At 46.1% G+C, this 16,316-nt stretch overlaps 1 protein-coding gene across 6 annotated transcripts in view; it reads left to right on the forward strand.

Annotated features, from left to right (window-relative positions):
* The window catches only part of Fam171a1 (family with sequence similarity 171 member A1), a 112,801-nt gene that overhangs the window by 58,634 nt on the left and 37,851 nt on the right, over positions 1-16,316 (forward strand). For all 6 annotated transcript variants that reach the window (XM_060372790.1, XM_021661029.2, XM_060372791.1 and 3 more), the window contains exons 2-3: positions 5,465-5,692; positions 13,614-13,706. In XM_060372790.1, coding sequence (XP_060228773.1) covers positions 13,664-13,706 — 43 coding nt within the window. In that variant the 5' untranslated portion in view covers positions 5,465-5,692; positions 13,614-13,663. The remainder of the gene's footprint in view (positions 1-5,464; positions 5,693-13,613; positions 13,707-16,316) is intronic.

Below are 16,316 nucleotides of genomic sequence, written 5' to 3' on the forward strand. Positions count from 1 at the left end.
ACTGCTTAGAGCTGCCTCCACCCAAGCCAACAATTTGAAACAGCCTTGTTGCACTTAGTTTTAAATCTGTGGCAGCTAGTGAGGAAATGTCTAAAAGATAATGCTGGACTCTTGAAAGATAATGTTTAGTTTTCTGCCCACAAAGCAGATGCTCCTCATACTGCTTAAAATGGACTAGGCTGTGCCCACAGAGCCAGACTGCTTACATATGTCAAGAGTAGAGGCACTCCGAATCATGGCCAAGAAAAAATTCCTCAATGTCCACTGCCCCCTCCTTCCTGCCTCTGCCACTGACTGAGCAAAATCTGAGACTGAGTTAGGGGTGATAGCTAAATTCCTGACTGGGAGTAATTCACTGTATGAGTGTGTACGGCAGGAGGAGGCCTAAGCAATCACCTTTTTGGGTCCCAAGGCTCAAACAGACAGACAGAGTGGAGCTCGTAAGGGCGCTGAAAAGGAGGGCCTGGGATGTGCTTGAAGGAGATACTCTTTAGCATCATTCGGTCAGTCACCCCAGGGTGGCCTGGCATCCGGCCTGGCATCTGGGAGAGCACCATCACCCTAGCAGTTGTCCTGAGAAGAGATTCATAAAGCTTTTGTGTGGATCACAGAACTGAGAAGGCAGGCTCAAAGCCAGAGCAGTGTCTGAGCCACCTGCAGGATTGTCCATCACAGGTCCCAGACGGGACACCTGCCCTGTAGTCCTCTGGTCAGAGGAAGAACCTGCATCTGCCCTCCAGATCAAGCGTAGTATGCCAGCCCAGCAGGGCCAGCGCTTTCCCCTGGGAAGATGCTCATGTCGCTCACTCCTCCCACCCCCACTCTCAACCCTGCTTGCCATTTCTCCCAGAAGATACTTCCTACTGGTCTCCATACCCCATAGCCAGGGTAGTTCCGGTAATGAATTCCAGAAAGCCACATCCATCCATGCCAGCAGTGGTTCTGACCCAGCCCAGATGTAAGACTTTTTCCCACCTCCCCCACCTCAACAAATGCTGCCATCACTTTCTGGGGTCCTATTGGGGCTGCTTTTACACTCGTGATCCTCGATAGTGTCTTCTCTGCTATTTTCTTTTTACACTGTACTACCCAATTTCAGCCTCTTTAACTCCTTTGAATATGACTATATCTCCACCTGAAAAAACAAAAGCAAAAAAGACCTTTTTTACATATTTTACAGTTCTTAGTGTCTCCATAGCCGATCAGTACATATTTTCTGATTAATTATTTATTATCTGAACCAACTTTTCGAATGAATTTTAATAGCAATTTAATTTTAAGAATAGTGAATAAGAAAGAAAGGAAACAAAACCAGAAATAATTTGTGTTTCAATAAAGCTTCATTTATAAACACTGAAATTTAAATTCTAGAACATTCTCAGTACAGAAAGTACTAATTTTTTTTCCAGACATTTAAAATTGCAAAAATTACTCAGGTGACAAAGGCAGGTGAATCTCTGTGAGTTCAAGGCCCAGTCTACATAGGGACACTCTGTCTCAAAAAAAAAAAAAAAGGAAAAATTATCGTTCAATGGCTCAGTTAATAAAGGCACTGACTGCCAAGACTCATACCTAAGTACCACCCCCAGAGGGAGAGAACAGACCCCTGAACGTTGTTCTCTCAATCCCACACTTGTGCCATGGTGTACACAGAGAAACACACACACACATACACAGACACACACACAATCAATCAATCAATGTGGTTTGTTTTAAGTTAGCACATAAACCATTGAAAAGCAACAGGCTGGGGAAGTGAATTGATGTCTGAAACTATTTGCCATGCAAGTGTGAGGACCTAAGTTCAAATCCCCAGGATCCATGTAAAGCCAGACTCCCTAGCATGGGTCTGTAATCCCAGTGATCCTAAAGCAATAGAGGAGGTAGATACAGGAGAACTAACAGAAGCTCACAACCTTCTATCCTGGGCATATGCAGCGGTGAACAATAAGAAGAATCTGTCTCAAACAAAGTGGAAGGCAAATAATGACACTCAAGGTTGTCCTCTGACCTTTCACACATGTGCTGTGGCACACATATGCACACACATATACACACATGTATGTATGCACATTATACACACAGAGAGAAACACACTCAGACACACACAACAGTATTTTGGACCATTTGTTGGCCCCAATACATGTGACAAGGTCATTTGAGTGTTCTGTGTCAGCTGAGACTGTTACATAGCTCCTCTAAGTTCTGGAACTTCAGGGTTCAGGGCTGTAGAGGGACAGTTTTGTTGACAGGCTGTGAGGCTGTCCAGTGATGGATGGTGAGGGCTTGAAATGGGGCAGTGTTGAACAATGGGTGTATGATGGAGGCTATCTGGGAGACGTGTGTTTTGGAATCAAACACGGCAGAACCCAGCAATAGGTAACCACAATGAGGAGCAAACAGTGTCCCAGCTTCAGGCTAGGAATCAGGCATCCCAACTTCGAAGGCTCCTCAAGCTTTCACTGACCAGCAAAGAAATAGAATACAGCTTTTTAAGAGCAATTACACGTTTGCTTCTGCGTTTTTCGTCTTTGTTTAACCATGCCATCCATAAAGACAGTGTGCTGTGAGGATACCTACCCCTGCTACCCTTTTGTACCTCTCCCCTCCTGCTGACTACTGCTTCCGCCTGACCCTCCCCCCGCCCCGCTGGCTTCCTTTTATTTCGTGTGCTGGTCTTCACGGCTGCTGTGGTTTCATGGCTGCAACAGTCTTGTCATAAGACGACATTTAATAATGCTTCTCACTCAGGGCCATTTATAGGGCCTTCCTTCGGACTCAGAGAGGAAGTAGTGTTGGTAAGTAGAGTGTGACACAGTCAGAAGAAGCCCCTTCCGGTTGTCATTAGGAGGAGCGCTTTTGCTGACCGGATGGTCTGCAAAACCTGAGCCCCACCAACTTACAGGACGGTGGCTCTCAACCTCCCTCACGCTGCCACCCCGGAGTACAGCTCCTCATGGGGGTCAGCACCCGCAACCATAAAATTATTTCACTGCTACCTCATAGCTGTAACGTTGCTATTGTTAGGAATCATAATGTAAATATCTGATACGAAGCCCCTGGGAAAGGGTCTTCAGCACCAACACTGCCCCCCCCGAAAGGGTGGTGACCCACAGTTTGAGAACCTGTGATGTAGGACTACGCAAGAGAAAGAAAACTCACCAATTAACGTGGCCCTTCAGTGGTCTACAGTTACCCTCTCGTATTGGCATTTTCCCCTGTCCTGTCACTCTAAAAGTCAGTGCTCAGTCTTCCAATATATATCATAGAACATAAACAGTGCAACCCATATTAGAAGATGTTGAGGTGATAGGATCTAAGAGGCTGGTGAGAGTGAATTCCCTCTTTCTCTGTGTACTCACAAAACCCCATTCATCATGCAGCAAAGAGAGGTCAGCGGCTTATAATCTCAATTGTTAGTAAATGCTACATTACCATAAAATTACATAAACCATCAAGGTTGCCTGGCAAAACTCTTTCCACGTGCCTGCTTCTAGAGGATTTTTGCAGCGTGACTATTACAGAAAACTGAGTTGATTTGTGTTATAATTTAGCATATTATTTGAGAGGCAAGGAAGACCAATTATAAGTTAGAAATTATATGTGGGGTGTGTGTGTGTGTGTGTGTGTGTGTGTGTGTGTATGTATGTATATGCTCTATTCAGTTGGCAGGAAGATAAGGCCAGAGAAATAAGTATTTCTTAGTATCACATCCCTAATTTTCACACTGTGGACTTGATCCATTATTATTATTATTATTATTATTATTATTATTATTACATTTATTTATTTGGGATGGGGTGTGCATGCTCCGGAAGTCAGAGAAGTAGAAGTGAGAGAAAAGCCTTCAAGAGTTAGTTCTTGGGGCTAGAGATATGGTTCAGAAGTTAAAAGCAATAGTTGCTCTTCCAGAGGTCCCAAATTCAAGTGCCAGCACCCACATGGTGGCTCACAGCTGTGTGTCACTGCAGTCCTGGGGGAGCTAATGCCCTCTTCTGGCCTCTGCAGGCATTGCATGCACACAGTGCACAAATAATACATGCAGGCAGAACACCATGCACATAAAATAAAAATAAAGGTTAATTTCTAAAAAGACACATAGTTCTCCCCAGCCATATAGGTCCTAGGGATCAAACTGACGTCAGGCTTGGCAGCAAGTGTTTTTGCCTACTGAGCTATCTTGTTGATCTCATAGCTGTCAGTCTCTGAGTCTATAGAATGAAGCGTCTTGTTTCAGTAGTTTTGCTTTTTTTTCTTTCTAAATGGTTTTAAGGAATTTACTCGGTGTACATCATTAGTAGACTCTTTGGGCCTGATGAGTCATGCTAGGGAGCAAATCCAGGTGTTCCTGCATAGTGGGCAAGAGTTCTGCCACTGAAATACATGCCATGCTTTAGAGTTGAAGTCATTTAGCTGTGTTCTATGATCATCTACCCACTGAAATACATGCCATGCTTTAGAGTTGAAATCATTTAGCTGTGTTCTATAATCATCTACCCAGGAAATGTATTAAGTTGGTACATGGGGGAAACGGGCAAGAAGAAGCTGATTGGTTGAAATGTCCGGCTTTGCAAAGGTTGCATCAGTGTCCTAAGACAAATAGATAGTTCCCGAGGTAGAGAGTCTTCTATGCAGTCACCCGAGTTTAGTGCAGAGGTTTTTCATTGTTTGTTTTAATTTTACTGGATACTAATGATTGAACCCAAGACCCAGTATATATGAGCATTCTACCCCTAAGCTGCACCCCAACCCCAAATCTTCAGATTAAAAAATGTTAACCCTCCTAAAGGGTTCTTTTAGGTCCTTATGCCTCCACCTGCCTTCTCTGAGCTTACTCCTCCAGTGATCAAGTGCGTACAAGGATGGCAATTGGCTCAGTGGAAGGCAGTAGCTGTCACTGGCCTTCCTCTCCCAAGCCTTATGCTCTGCTGTTTCTGCCTGTAGGTTCTGCTGTGCCTTGTTGGAAGGGGCGAGTGAGAGCCAAAGAGCATGTTGAGTTGCCCAGTGCCGCAGGGCCAGTCCCTGGTGGAGCTGAGCTTCAGTACTAGAGTGCTAGCTGCAGCGGGCCACCTGCAAGTCTCCCGGCCCACTGTTCTTCTGTGGTAACCTGAGCCCAGCAGGGGCTGGTGTCCAGCAGTGCGGGAAGGGTGAATGAATATCTTACCTGGTTCCCACTGTGATAAAAGGGTAGGGCTTCCTCTCAATTACCCATCGGCATGAGCAGGAAAGAGTGAAGGATAAAGCAGCTTGTGCAAGTAAGGGTTTTGAAGAAAATAGGAAATGGAAAAAAGAGATTCTTTTTTAATCTTAGGGTTAAAAAGATTAAAGGTTTATTTTGTTATCTTAAGTTTTCATAATTAAGAAGATGACCCTGGTCAGAATTTCTTGTAAAAAATGTAGTCCTAGGTGTACTTAGCATATCCCACCTTTGGCCTCAGGGTTAACGTGCATTTTCTGTTTGCAGAGGTGACCTTGAAGGTGCACGTTAGCGACGCCAGCACGCACCAGCCCATCGCAGATGCGCTCATTGAGATCTTTGCCAACCAGGTGTCTGTGGCCTCCGGCACATCCAGCACAGATGGGGTCGCCTTCATCAAGTTCCAATACAAGCTGGGTAATCAGTTGATTGTCACCGCCACGAAACATGCCTATGTGCCAAACTCTGCCCCGTGGAAGCCCATCCGGTTACCGGGTGAGTGGTTCCTCTTTCTCTAAGAGATCAGTCAGACACTGAAGTGTCTTTGGTGGTGGTTTGGCAGCAGGAGTCAGGCAGGGAAATCGGTAGGTCCACTCTGAGTCACCTCGTTGGGTGCCATCATGTGGAGGACTGTGGGGGTGAGTATGTGAAGCCAGCTGGGGCTTGTGCACACATAGAGGTCACAGATTCTTGTTTCCTACCGGTTTCTCCAGTGCTGTGTTGTTCGCCCATTGGTAAGCAGTAGCATGACTCTGTCTTTTAGTGTGCAGCATGCTCTCTACTTTCTAAAAGTCTTACACAGCCTGAGCGCTCCAGAGAGTAAAGGACAGTGGGTGCCGTACGCGTGCCAGTAGCTTTCCTCACTGCTTCAGCACAAGGCCTGACCAGAGCACCGTCGGGAAGGAAGTGTTTATTTGGAGAGAAGGTCTGTCCTGGTGGGAGGGCATAGCGGCGAGAGCATGAGGCAGCAGGTCATCTTGTGCTCATAGTCTGGAAGCAGAGAGTGGTAAATGCTCAGCTCGGCCAGCTTCCTTTTCTATAGGCAGCCTCAGACCCCAGCGCTTGGAGCATTCCCACCCACATTCAGGGTGGGTCTCCTCATGTCAGTGAATGTGATGCAGGTTAGCTGCATCCCTCACAGGCTGCCTGCATCGGAACAGCAGCCGTACAAGGTAGGACCTGTGTATACTTTTTGCCAAAGTTGTAGCCTATGCAGGTTAGTCCCAGACCTCGCAAACCCTGAACCTGTATTACAAGGGAAAAAAATAAGGCCAACTTCTTAGGGAGCTCTAGTCACACATTCATCAACTGATTAATACATACTTGTATTTTATGCGTGTTTGTTCAAAGGCACTGTCAAATAAGTCCAGTTGGCTTGTTAACACTGGGCTCAAGTGCACAGCACTGTAACCTAAACAGCACTTGTTCCCTACTTATCCCCATTAGGCTCCTTACAGGCACCTCACATTCGGGACCTTCAGCACTAAGCATGGGGGCCACGTAAAATGCTGAAATCACCAGCAGAAAGCGCAAAATTTGAAAAGCCCAACACAAATAGGTAAAGAATAGTCATTTACCAAGGGAGAGCTGAAACAAGAAGACAGCGCGTTGCCCCTTGCAACTTGTGCTCTGGTGGGCACAAGTACCACGTGGCTCTGTACGTGGCCGCTGTGTACTGGCGCATACTCATGGGACCGTTGACTTGTGGGTAGGAGGTATGTCTTAGCAAGCATGTCTATCTGTAATTGTGGGACCCGAGAATGGTGAGAATCAGCCGTCTAATGGCTTTCGTTTTGACTCTATGAACATGACTTGAAGAAAGGAAATTGTTTCCACAATGCCCGTGTTCTTGAATGAGTCTGATAATGGGAGCAATGCAGTCTAACTGAGAGAGTTTTAGGGGCAGCGTGAAAACACCTGGAACACGAGCCTGCCTTCCACTAGCTGGCCCCATCCTCGTGGGCCCAACAGGACTTTCAGGGCCTGTGTTTCTGGTTTCTGAAGTGGAATTCATTGGCCTGAATCATTTCAAAAGACCTTCCCTTGCCTTCGGTTATTTGCTGACCTTTTCCATATAATAAAGGCTCTCCTAACTAGCACCTACAAGAAGTGTGACCAGAATGTGGACTGGCCTCTGGTGAACGGCAGAGTAAGCTGTTGTTTCAGTGTGTATTTTTAGAAGTTGGGTCTGACACTTCTGGTATTCCAAACAATTGAGCAAGAAAAAGGCAGAGGAGGCGGGAGCTCTGAAATGGGGTGAGAGCTGGGAGCTGGGACGTTCTCTTTACCACACGTGCAGTATTTTAGTTTGCGTGAGCATTCTTAAGGGAGCTCCCGTGGCTTTCTCTTCTCGCCCTTAACAGTAACTCCTAGAAGATGTGTTAGGTTTTTCTCTTTACTGGAACGGGGTGTAGACTAGAGAGAGGGATCTCAGCAGACAAGTCAAATGGGGATACACATATTTGTCGATATGATGATGCATTCTGTTTACTAAGGATGATCATTCCCCACTGAAGTTCTTCCCATTGCCCTGGCAAAGATGGCGGTGGTGCGGGACCACTGCACTGGCCTCTGACCAGGCCAAGTAGCCTCTTCGAGAGCACCCAGCACATTGCACGCACTGTGTCTTATAACCCGTGTGATCACTGTGGTTACCTGCACAGATGGAGCCCCTCAGCATTTCACCGTGCACAGGAGAGAGACCGGGGAGGCCCTGAGGGGCTGCTGATAGTTAGTCATTGCTGGGGGAAGGCAGTGTCACTTCCTACAGTGATGGAGCCGTTGGTAAGTTGAGTAAACAGCCTTCTACCCAAGCTGCTGCAGGAAAGTCTGATTAAACTCAGTGACTCATAAAACACAACAAAACATATGAGCGAAGGAGAGGGACTGATTGGGAAGAAGAAAGTGGTCAGGACCAGTGAGTGGGGTGTTGAAAGAGTAACGGGGCCTGAAAACTACCAAAATACATTATATGCACATGTGAAATTAGCAAAGAATTGTTCAGCTAAATACATATGCCCACTTGCATAATACTCTGCCTAAAATCCCTCGGTGGCCTCAGGAATAAAAAGTGACATGCAGAGCCTCCTCCCTTGGCAACCTCTCCCTTTCCTAGCTTGTGAGTTGGCCTGCCTGATTAGCTGGTCCCCAGAGGAGTCTGGCTGGCACTTTCACCCTCTGTGTGTGGTAGCCTTGATCCTGGCTGTTAAAAACTTGTGTTCTGTCTTGAAAACCTGATTTTACTGGCGGACCTGATTTTACTCCAAGGTGTCCCCTGTCTCTCCTAGGCATAGTGAGATGTTCTTACCTCTGTATTTACCACAAAACATTGCCCAGGTTATAACTGAGTCACAGAGTGTTTGCCTAGAACGAGAGACCCTGAGCTCCAGCCTTAATCCTGGGGTTTGGGGGACGGGGACCCTGAATACCTCCTTAGTGTGAAGAGCCTTCACTCAACACCCTCTCACAGAGTGGATAAAAAAAAATACCACGTACTGGGAACTCTGAGAGCCTCTCTGCCACCTCCCATCCCTGAAACAGTCCATAGATCTGGGTCCATAGCCTGGTGCTTCTGCTCCCTGAAGCCCCGTGTTGCACATGGCGGACCCCTTATAACACATCACTGGCTTCCCTCTGAAAAGTATCATTTGAGAAATGGTTTGTCAGAACAGCCCTGACGATAGAAGGACCAAATGTTCCATGTGAGACAAGTGTTCAAAGCATATTTTCCTGGTCCCCTAGTGAGTTAGTCACTGTTCTATTGCTGTGAAGAGACACAATGGCCAAGGCAACTGTTGTAAAAGAAAACATTTAATTGGAAGCTTGCTTACAGTTTCAGGGGTTTACTCCATTATCATCATGGCGGGGAATATGCCAGCATGAGGCAGGCACTGGAGCAGTAGCCAAGAGTGCTACATCCTGGTCCAAAGGGAGAGAGAGAGAGAAAGAGAATTTTGGCATGGCATGGGCTTTTAAAACCTCAGAGCCCACCCTCCAGAGACACAGTTTCTCCAACAAGATCACACCTCCTAATCCTTCTAATCCTATCAAAGACTTCCACTCCGTGGTGACTAAGCATTCAAATATATGAGACAATGGGGGCCATCTTTCTGCGTTATACACCACACCTGATTGTAGATAAAGACCACAGGTGATCTCAGAGCTGCACACACCAGACAACACAGAGATGCTTGGGGGCATTCAGGGTGCTTCCTGGTCTGGCAAGCTCTGAGAGGGAGCAGGGCAGGGAGAGGTGTGCATGCAGCGGGTAGTTTGCTGCAGCCTGCACTTGTAGGTGATCTGTTTCCTGTAAGTTACACCCTCACAGAAGCCCTGTGCTTTCTTCCAGCCATCAGGGGCCTCACTCGTACTATCGGGTAGAAAAAGAGGGCAGATAGTGGTTAAAATAGCCTGTGAGGTGTCCATAGAGAATTTACCCAAGACAGAATCTTGGACCCTCTCTAGTCCTTGCTTGTTGTTAGCTCCACAAGGGTCAGGAAGGCAGAAAGAGCTTCCAGCCGCCTTTGCTGTGGTTTTCTCTTCTTTTACTCTGATTCCCATGCCTCCAGCTTTGTTTGAACTGTTCTCCCAACTTTGATATCCTGCTAATTGTGATTTGCGTTTTTTGTTTCGTTTTGAGTTTTGTTTTGTTTTGCAGTGGTTGGGATGGAAACTGGGGCATTTGTTACTTTTTTGTTTTGAGCCTTACTGAGTTACACAGCTTGACCTTGAATTCACTGTGTCACCTGGGTAGGCCTTGAGTTTTCAGTCTTCCTACCTCAAACTCCCAGGTAGCAGCTATATTTTATGTACCTTCATAAAACACACCATTTCAGAGACTATGGAAATGGCGCAGTCAGTAAAGTCCTTGCTAAGCAAGTGTGAGGACCTGACTTTTGTTTCCAGAACCAAAGTAAAACACAAGGCATGGCGTTGCGCACTGTGGTCCTAGCACTGGGGGAGGCAGAGACGGGAGACTCTCTGAGGATGTTGTCCAGCTGGTCTTGACAATAACTGAGCTCCAGGTTCAGGGAGAGACCATGTCTCAAAAACTAAGGTGGAGAGTCATTGTGGAAGACACTGATCGTTGCCTCTGACCTCCATGTGCCTATAAACAGATATGTGCCCTGCACCTATATACACACATACACCATTTAAAATGCACACTTGAGAAGACCTGGCTGGCTCAGTTGGTAGAATAGGAAACTGTAAAAGCGTATACTCTGTGGCTTTGTACAGCTATACCATCCCTCATATTATTTCCAGCACATCCCATCACCCTCCATTAATTGTATCCATTAATTCTGACTTCGTACTTCCCATCCATCCAGCTCCTAGCAACTTCTCAATTGCCTTCTGGCTCTGGGCAACCCTGTTCTAAAGACTGTATATAAATAGAATCAGGCAGTATGCGGCAGAACATGCCTGTCATCCTCAGCACGTTTTCAAGGCTGTGAGAATAAATTCAGTTGTCAACCTAGTGTGATCTAGAATTGTCTAGGAAAAGAGCCTCTGGCCATGCCTGTGAGAGATTTTGTCGATTACGTTTGTCAGGAAGACCTACCTCAACTCTAGCTGGCACCATTCCATGGGCTTGTGTCCTGAGCTAAATTAAAAGGAGAAGACACCCTGAGCAGGAACACTCATAGCCCTGTGCTTCCTACCTGTGACCTACTGCTTCAAGTTCCCACTGACACAACTCCCCCACCACAACGGCTGTTCAAACTGTGAACCCTAATAAACTCCTCCTTCCTTATGTTGCTTTGGTCAAGTATTGTCACTCAACAAGGCAAGCAACTAATATCAAGGTAGCACATGTCCGAACACCATACCTTTCTATGAATGAATAATATTTACGTGTGTGTGTGTGTGTGTGTGTGTGTGTGTATGTGTGTATGCCAAGCTTTCTCTAGTTCTCAGTTGACAGACTTTGATTGGGTTACTTCCTCTTTTGCTGTTTTGGATAATGGTTGTGTGAACATACATGCACAAGTTTTTACATGAACATGCCTCAGTGTTTTCGAGTTTGCGCCTGGCAGGGAAATGGCTAGGCCAGTGGTCATTCTGAGTTGAATGTCTGAGGAATTGTCAGACCATTTCCATAGAACTAAAGTGCATTCTTATATTTGGCGTGGCACTTGCCACCTTCTGCTTGTTCTCTGGCTGTTTCCTGTGTGCCATGGTCCTGTGTAACAGGTAATACTAAAGGCACAGCCCACAGGCATATATTTGAGATATAGCATAGTCCTGGAATATAGCCACAGCACTAAGTGCAGTAACTGAGGAGGGGGTACAGGAGAGGGCACACCAGCATCTTGGAGGGCCTATGGAGAACCAGCTTCCAAATCACTGGGGTTCTTAACGTTTGCTCTTCCTAGGTCTTAATATTTTCATAGAAAAGTGTGTTATTTCCCGATGTCATAGTGCATACCCATAATCCCAGCATGTGAGCTTCACTGGGAATTCCAGGTTGACCTCAGCTACATATCGAAATGCAGTCTCAAAAACTAATTCATTAATTAATGGAAATGGCTGGGGATCAAGAGCCCGCTATGATAGCTGCTCACTAAGTTACCCAGGCTGGCCGTGAACTCACCTTATTACTTCCCCATAACCTTGTTAAAAAAAAAAAAAAGCTGAGGGAGGCAGCAAATGCTGGTAACCCAGCTCCAAGGAGGGAGAGACAGGCGGAGCCCTGGAGCCCACCAGCCAGGCAGCCTTGCCTCATCGCTGAGCACCAGGCCAAGTGAGAACCTGGGGCTCAAAAGAACAAGGCTGACAGCAACCGAAGAACACGACCAGAAGCTGACCTCTGGCTTACACACACAAACACACACGTACACACACTACACACACACATACACACATACATACATACAACACATGCACACTACACACACTACACAAGCATACACATCACTGCAAAACAAACAGATGATCTTTTCAAGATGAACAAGAAGAAGTAAGGAATTCTCATTGCTTTTGTGGCTTGACTTTGCCTCCCTTTTTAACTTGGAGATGTGAAAGAAGTCCAAGGTCTCTTGAGTTTGAGTCCATGTAGCCACTACGTCTATCGTGTGGTGCGTATTTGGAGTTATTTCCTGATCTGTAAACCTATTTCCTTACCTGAAGAGCAGACACATGAATATTACCTACTTCTCAGGGTGTTTCTGATGCTTAGAAAAAGTACCTAAATCAGTGAGCTTGGAGTTACACCTGACCTGCCAGGTGAGCGCCTGCAAATGTTAGTCTTCGGGGGAATTATTTGTTTTGTTTGTTTGTTTTCCTCAAGTTACGTGTGACAGAGCACCTGAACAAAAGCAGCTGGAAAAACTGAAGAATTTATCGTGACTCGTGTTTCACCTAAATGCAGTCTGTCATGGTAGAGAGGATGGCATAGCCCCAATAGTGTGAGACCGCCAATCACAGCCAGAAAGAAGAGACAGGCAGGAAATGCCCAGGCTGTCCCCGAGCACACACTTCCTCAAGCAGGGCTCCTCCTCCACAAGGGCCACAACCTTCCAGAACAGTGCCACCCACTGGGCACCTGGTGTTCAAACCCATCTCACAGCCAAATCACAGCACTTACCCGCCCAGGAAACTCGTGGGCTTCAAGAATCTGAGCTAAAAGTCCAGATATTTGGGCAATAATCTTAAAGTGGTATACTTTCTGTCGTGTTATTACTACCTACGTTGAGAGGAACAGTCTTTGAACATATTGCATATGTGAACCTGTGCACGTATTATAGCGTCTTTCTTATTGCTAATACCTGACACATGTATGTATGTATGTATGTATGTATGTATGTATGTATGCCCATATATATACTCCAGTATCAAGGGGCCTTGTTACTTTGCTAAAAATATCTTACAAGGGAAATGGGGAGACAATTCAGTCATGCAAACAAGACCTGAATATATTCCCTGGCACTCGTTAAAATAAACAATTTAAAAATTAAAAAAAAAAAAAAAAAAAAAAAAAAAAAAAACAACCAGGAATGGTGGTGCACACTTGTAATCCCTGCATTAAGGATGTTAAGACAGTCAGATCCCGGGGGCCTGCAAGACAACCAGTATAGTGTAATCAGATTCCAGTGAGAGACCCTGTCCCAAAACAATAAGGTGGGTGCCCCTGAGAAAGGAGTCAGAACTGACCTCTGACCTCCACACACTCATTCACACATTTGCACATGTCCCTTCCCAAAAAAGTGTCCCGGTTGACTATGGCAAGATGGTATTATTACAGCAGGATTACAGTACTGGCATTTTGGAGGTATTTCACTAATTCTTTGGAAAAATCAATATTGTTGATTGGTTTGAAATCAGAAAGTAGGAAGAATGAAGAGTATCCAGAAAACTAGAGTGAGCTTTTGGATTGAAATATCAGAGTTTCCTTATGTCCATTTTGTTCTTGCAGTGTTTTCCTCGCTGAGCCTTGGCCTGCTTCCTGAACGCTCTGCTACTCTAATGGTCTATGAAGATGTTGTCCAAATAGTATCGGGATTCCAAGGTACGTTTCATATTTAAAAAGAGAAGCAATGCTGATTCTTGGGCCACATACTAACATTTTATGAGCAACCGTCTTCTTACTGGATGCTGGCCACCGTAAGAATGCAGTGATTGCTGTCGCTGGGAGGAGCCTGCATTTCAATCATAAGTTGGCTGTGAAATTACTTCTCCCAGAGCCACCCTTTACGTGTGCATGGAAAAAGAAAGGGGCCTCTGGCTTCCCTCCCCATCATCTCCCCTTCCTAATAAAAGATTGCTCTTCTTATTTGGGTCACTGTCCTGGCCCATGTTGCCTAATAGATACAGGCACTGACAAAAGCTAGTAAGCATGGGGGATGGGCTTTTCTTGCTTGCCTCCTATTTTCCAATGTGTTTCTCAGTCAGTGTGAAACCTCACCCCACTGAAAACACACTTGGGCTTTATGTTGTGCTAATATGGAAGATTCTGGGCACTTCTTCTCATCAGTCTTGGGGCTCAAGTTGGGAATAATCCTCATACAAAATATTCTTCTGTGCTGAGATCATTTCATGCCATCATGGGCTAGAGACTCCTGGCAGTGCAGAGTGTTCGTTTGCGGTGGCACTCACCTTTGACCTTCATTATCTGAAGGTTCAGGGTTGCAGGTTCTTATTTAAAAAATTAAAAAGTGTGGGTTGGAAATATGGCTCCGCAGTTAAGAGTAGCTGTTTGTACTGGGGAACCAAAGCGCCAGTTCCCAGCATCCATATGAGGCAGCTCACAGCTGCCCGAGGGCTCCAACCCCTCTTCCTCTGGCCTCCATGGGCATCTGCACACAGGTGCACATACCCACGCAGCCACACAGCCACGTAAATAAAAGATAAGTCCTTTATTTGAAATGTATTATGACTGAACATGTGTAGAGCTTTATTCCCATTATTCCCTCACAGAACAGTAAAACAACTATGTGCATAGCACTTCTGATGTGCTGAGTATGATCTCAAGTCTATGTAGCATCTGCCTGTCATCTACGCAAAAGCACTGTGCCGTTTTTTTAATGAGAGACTGGGGTGTCTTGGGATATTTGGCATCCACACAGGATGCCCCACATATGTACAGGGACCAGTGCACTTTACTCTTTAATGATGATAGCATGGCATGCCTGTAGTTCTCCATCACACTGATCTATGTGGCATTAGAAAATGAAGCATGTTCATTTAGTTTTTTATTGAGTCAGCCACCTTCAGTTCTTCAATGGTTTTCTCATTGTATGTCAGTACAATCCAAGCTCTTTATTCTCAGGGCCACATGGTTTCCCTGGCCCTAAGCTTCTGGTGATTGCTACAGTCACCCAGAAATTGTTGTTGGTTAGAAGCTGAGGTTGAGCTAGTCGTTGAAACACATGAGTTTCCTGAAGAAGCACACTTCTTACACCCATTTTTCCTCCTCACACAGCTTTAAGCCCCACACAATCATTGCCAGCCTTGTCTCCCTCACAAACACCCATCATGGTTTTTAAAGCCTGTGCTTCCCTTTATTAAGGTTAAAGGAGAAAAATGTGTGAATTTTTTCCTCTTCACTATCTTCTATCCTGCGCATTGCAGACTGGCCGGGGCTCAATGTGTAGGGTGCAGAAAAATGGACACGCTAGATCCTCTCATGGTTGCTCAGGCTCCTGGTGACTGCCTCATGTACTCCTTACTGTCTGTCTTGTGGCTCTGAGGAGGCGCCTGCAGAATGCCAGCGTCCCAGTCATGCATTGTCTGTGAACAGTCGCCCTCTCCCCAGGCAGCGTTTTGTATGACATTCAACTCCCCTACTTACGCTTGCCCTGAGTCGAAAAGCAGTTGCCGGAGGCCTGGCGGGCCGTGCAGCCTGAGTCGCTTCACTTGCCTCAGCCCCTGGGCCTGCACTAACTTGTGCTCTTTTCTGCTGCCCACGTGCTCCCCGTCTGCTCACAGGACCCTGCTGGAGCTCTGCAGATGCTTCCTGCCAGCATGCTGCTCCTCAGTCGCGGCATTAGGGGTGGAGTTGATATCAGTAGAGAAGCTTCATGCCTTTCCCATGTGTCATACACCGAACTGCTGATTTAGTCTGCCTGGGGCCAAGCTCTACTCCTTTCTCTTCGAGGTTGCCACCTCACTCCTCCTCACTATGCTATCTCACAGGCCTCAATCTCTCTATGAAGTGTTCATCTGCATAGGCTCTGAGAATAGCCCAACTCAGTTTGTTTTGCTCCTTCCTGTCTGGGCCACCCAACCCCGTCTTTCATACAGTCTTTAAGCTCTCCATTGACAGCCTAAAAATTACATTCTCCAGGCCTTCCTGAATCTCCTGAAGAGCAGATCAGGTGTAACTCCAAAGTTCTAACCCAGGAACCCACTTCCTCCAGGTAGACCCCAGCCTCTTAAAGGGCCTCTAACCACCACCGCCTCCAAACAAGCTACAGGCCTCTGTGTGTACAGCACGTAACTGTAATACATACCTTTCCTCATCAACTGAGTTATCGTACCATCATCTTAGTTTCTTCAAACCCAGGCCCTGTGCCTGCTTCTTGACAGGTACCCAGTGAGTCATTGAGTAATCAAGTAAACAGAAATGAATATTCAAAATCCATCTGCTATTTGTGCCTCCTGTGTAGACAGTTTCTCC

Source organism: Meriones unguiculatus, chromosome 19 (assembly GCF_030254825.1).
Source record: "Meriones unguiculatus strain TT.TT164.6M chromosome 19, Bangor_MerUng_6.1, whole genome shotgun sequence".
In the NCBI taxonomy this organism is placed as follows: domain Eukaryota; kingdom Metazoa; phylum Chordata; class Mammalia; order Rodentia; family Muridae; genus Meriones; species Meriones unguiculatus.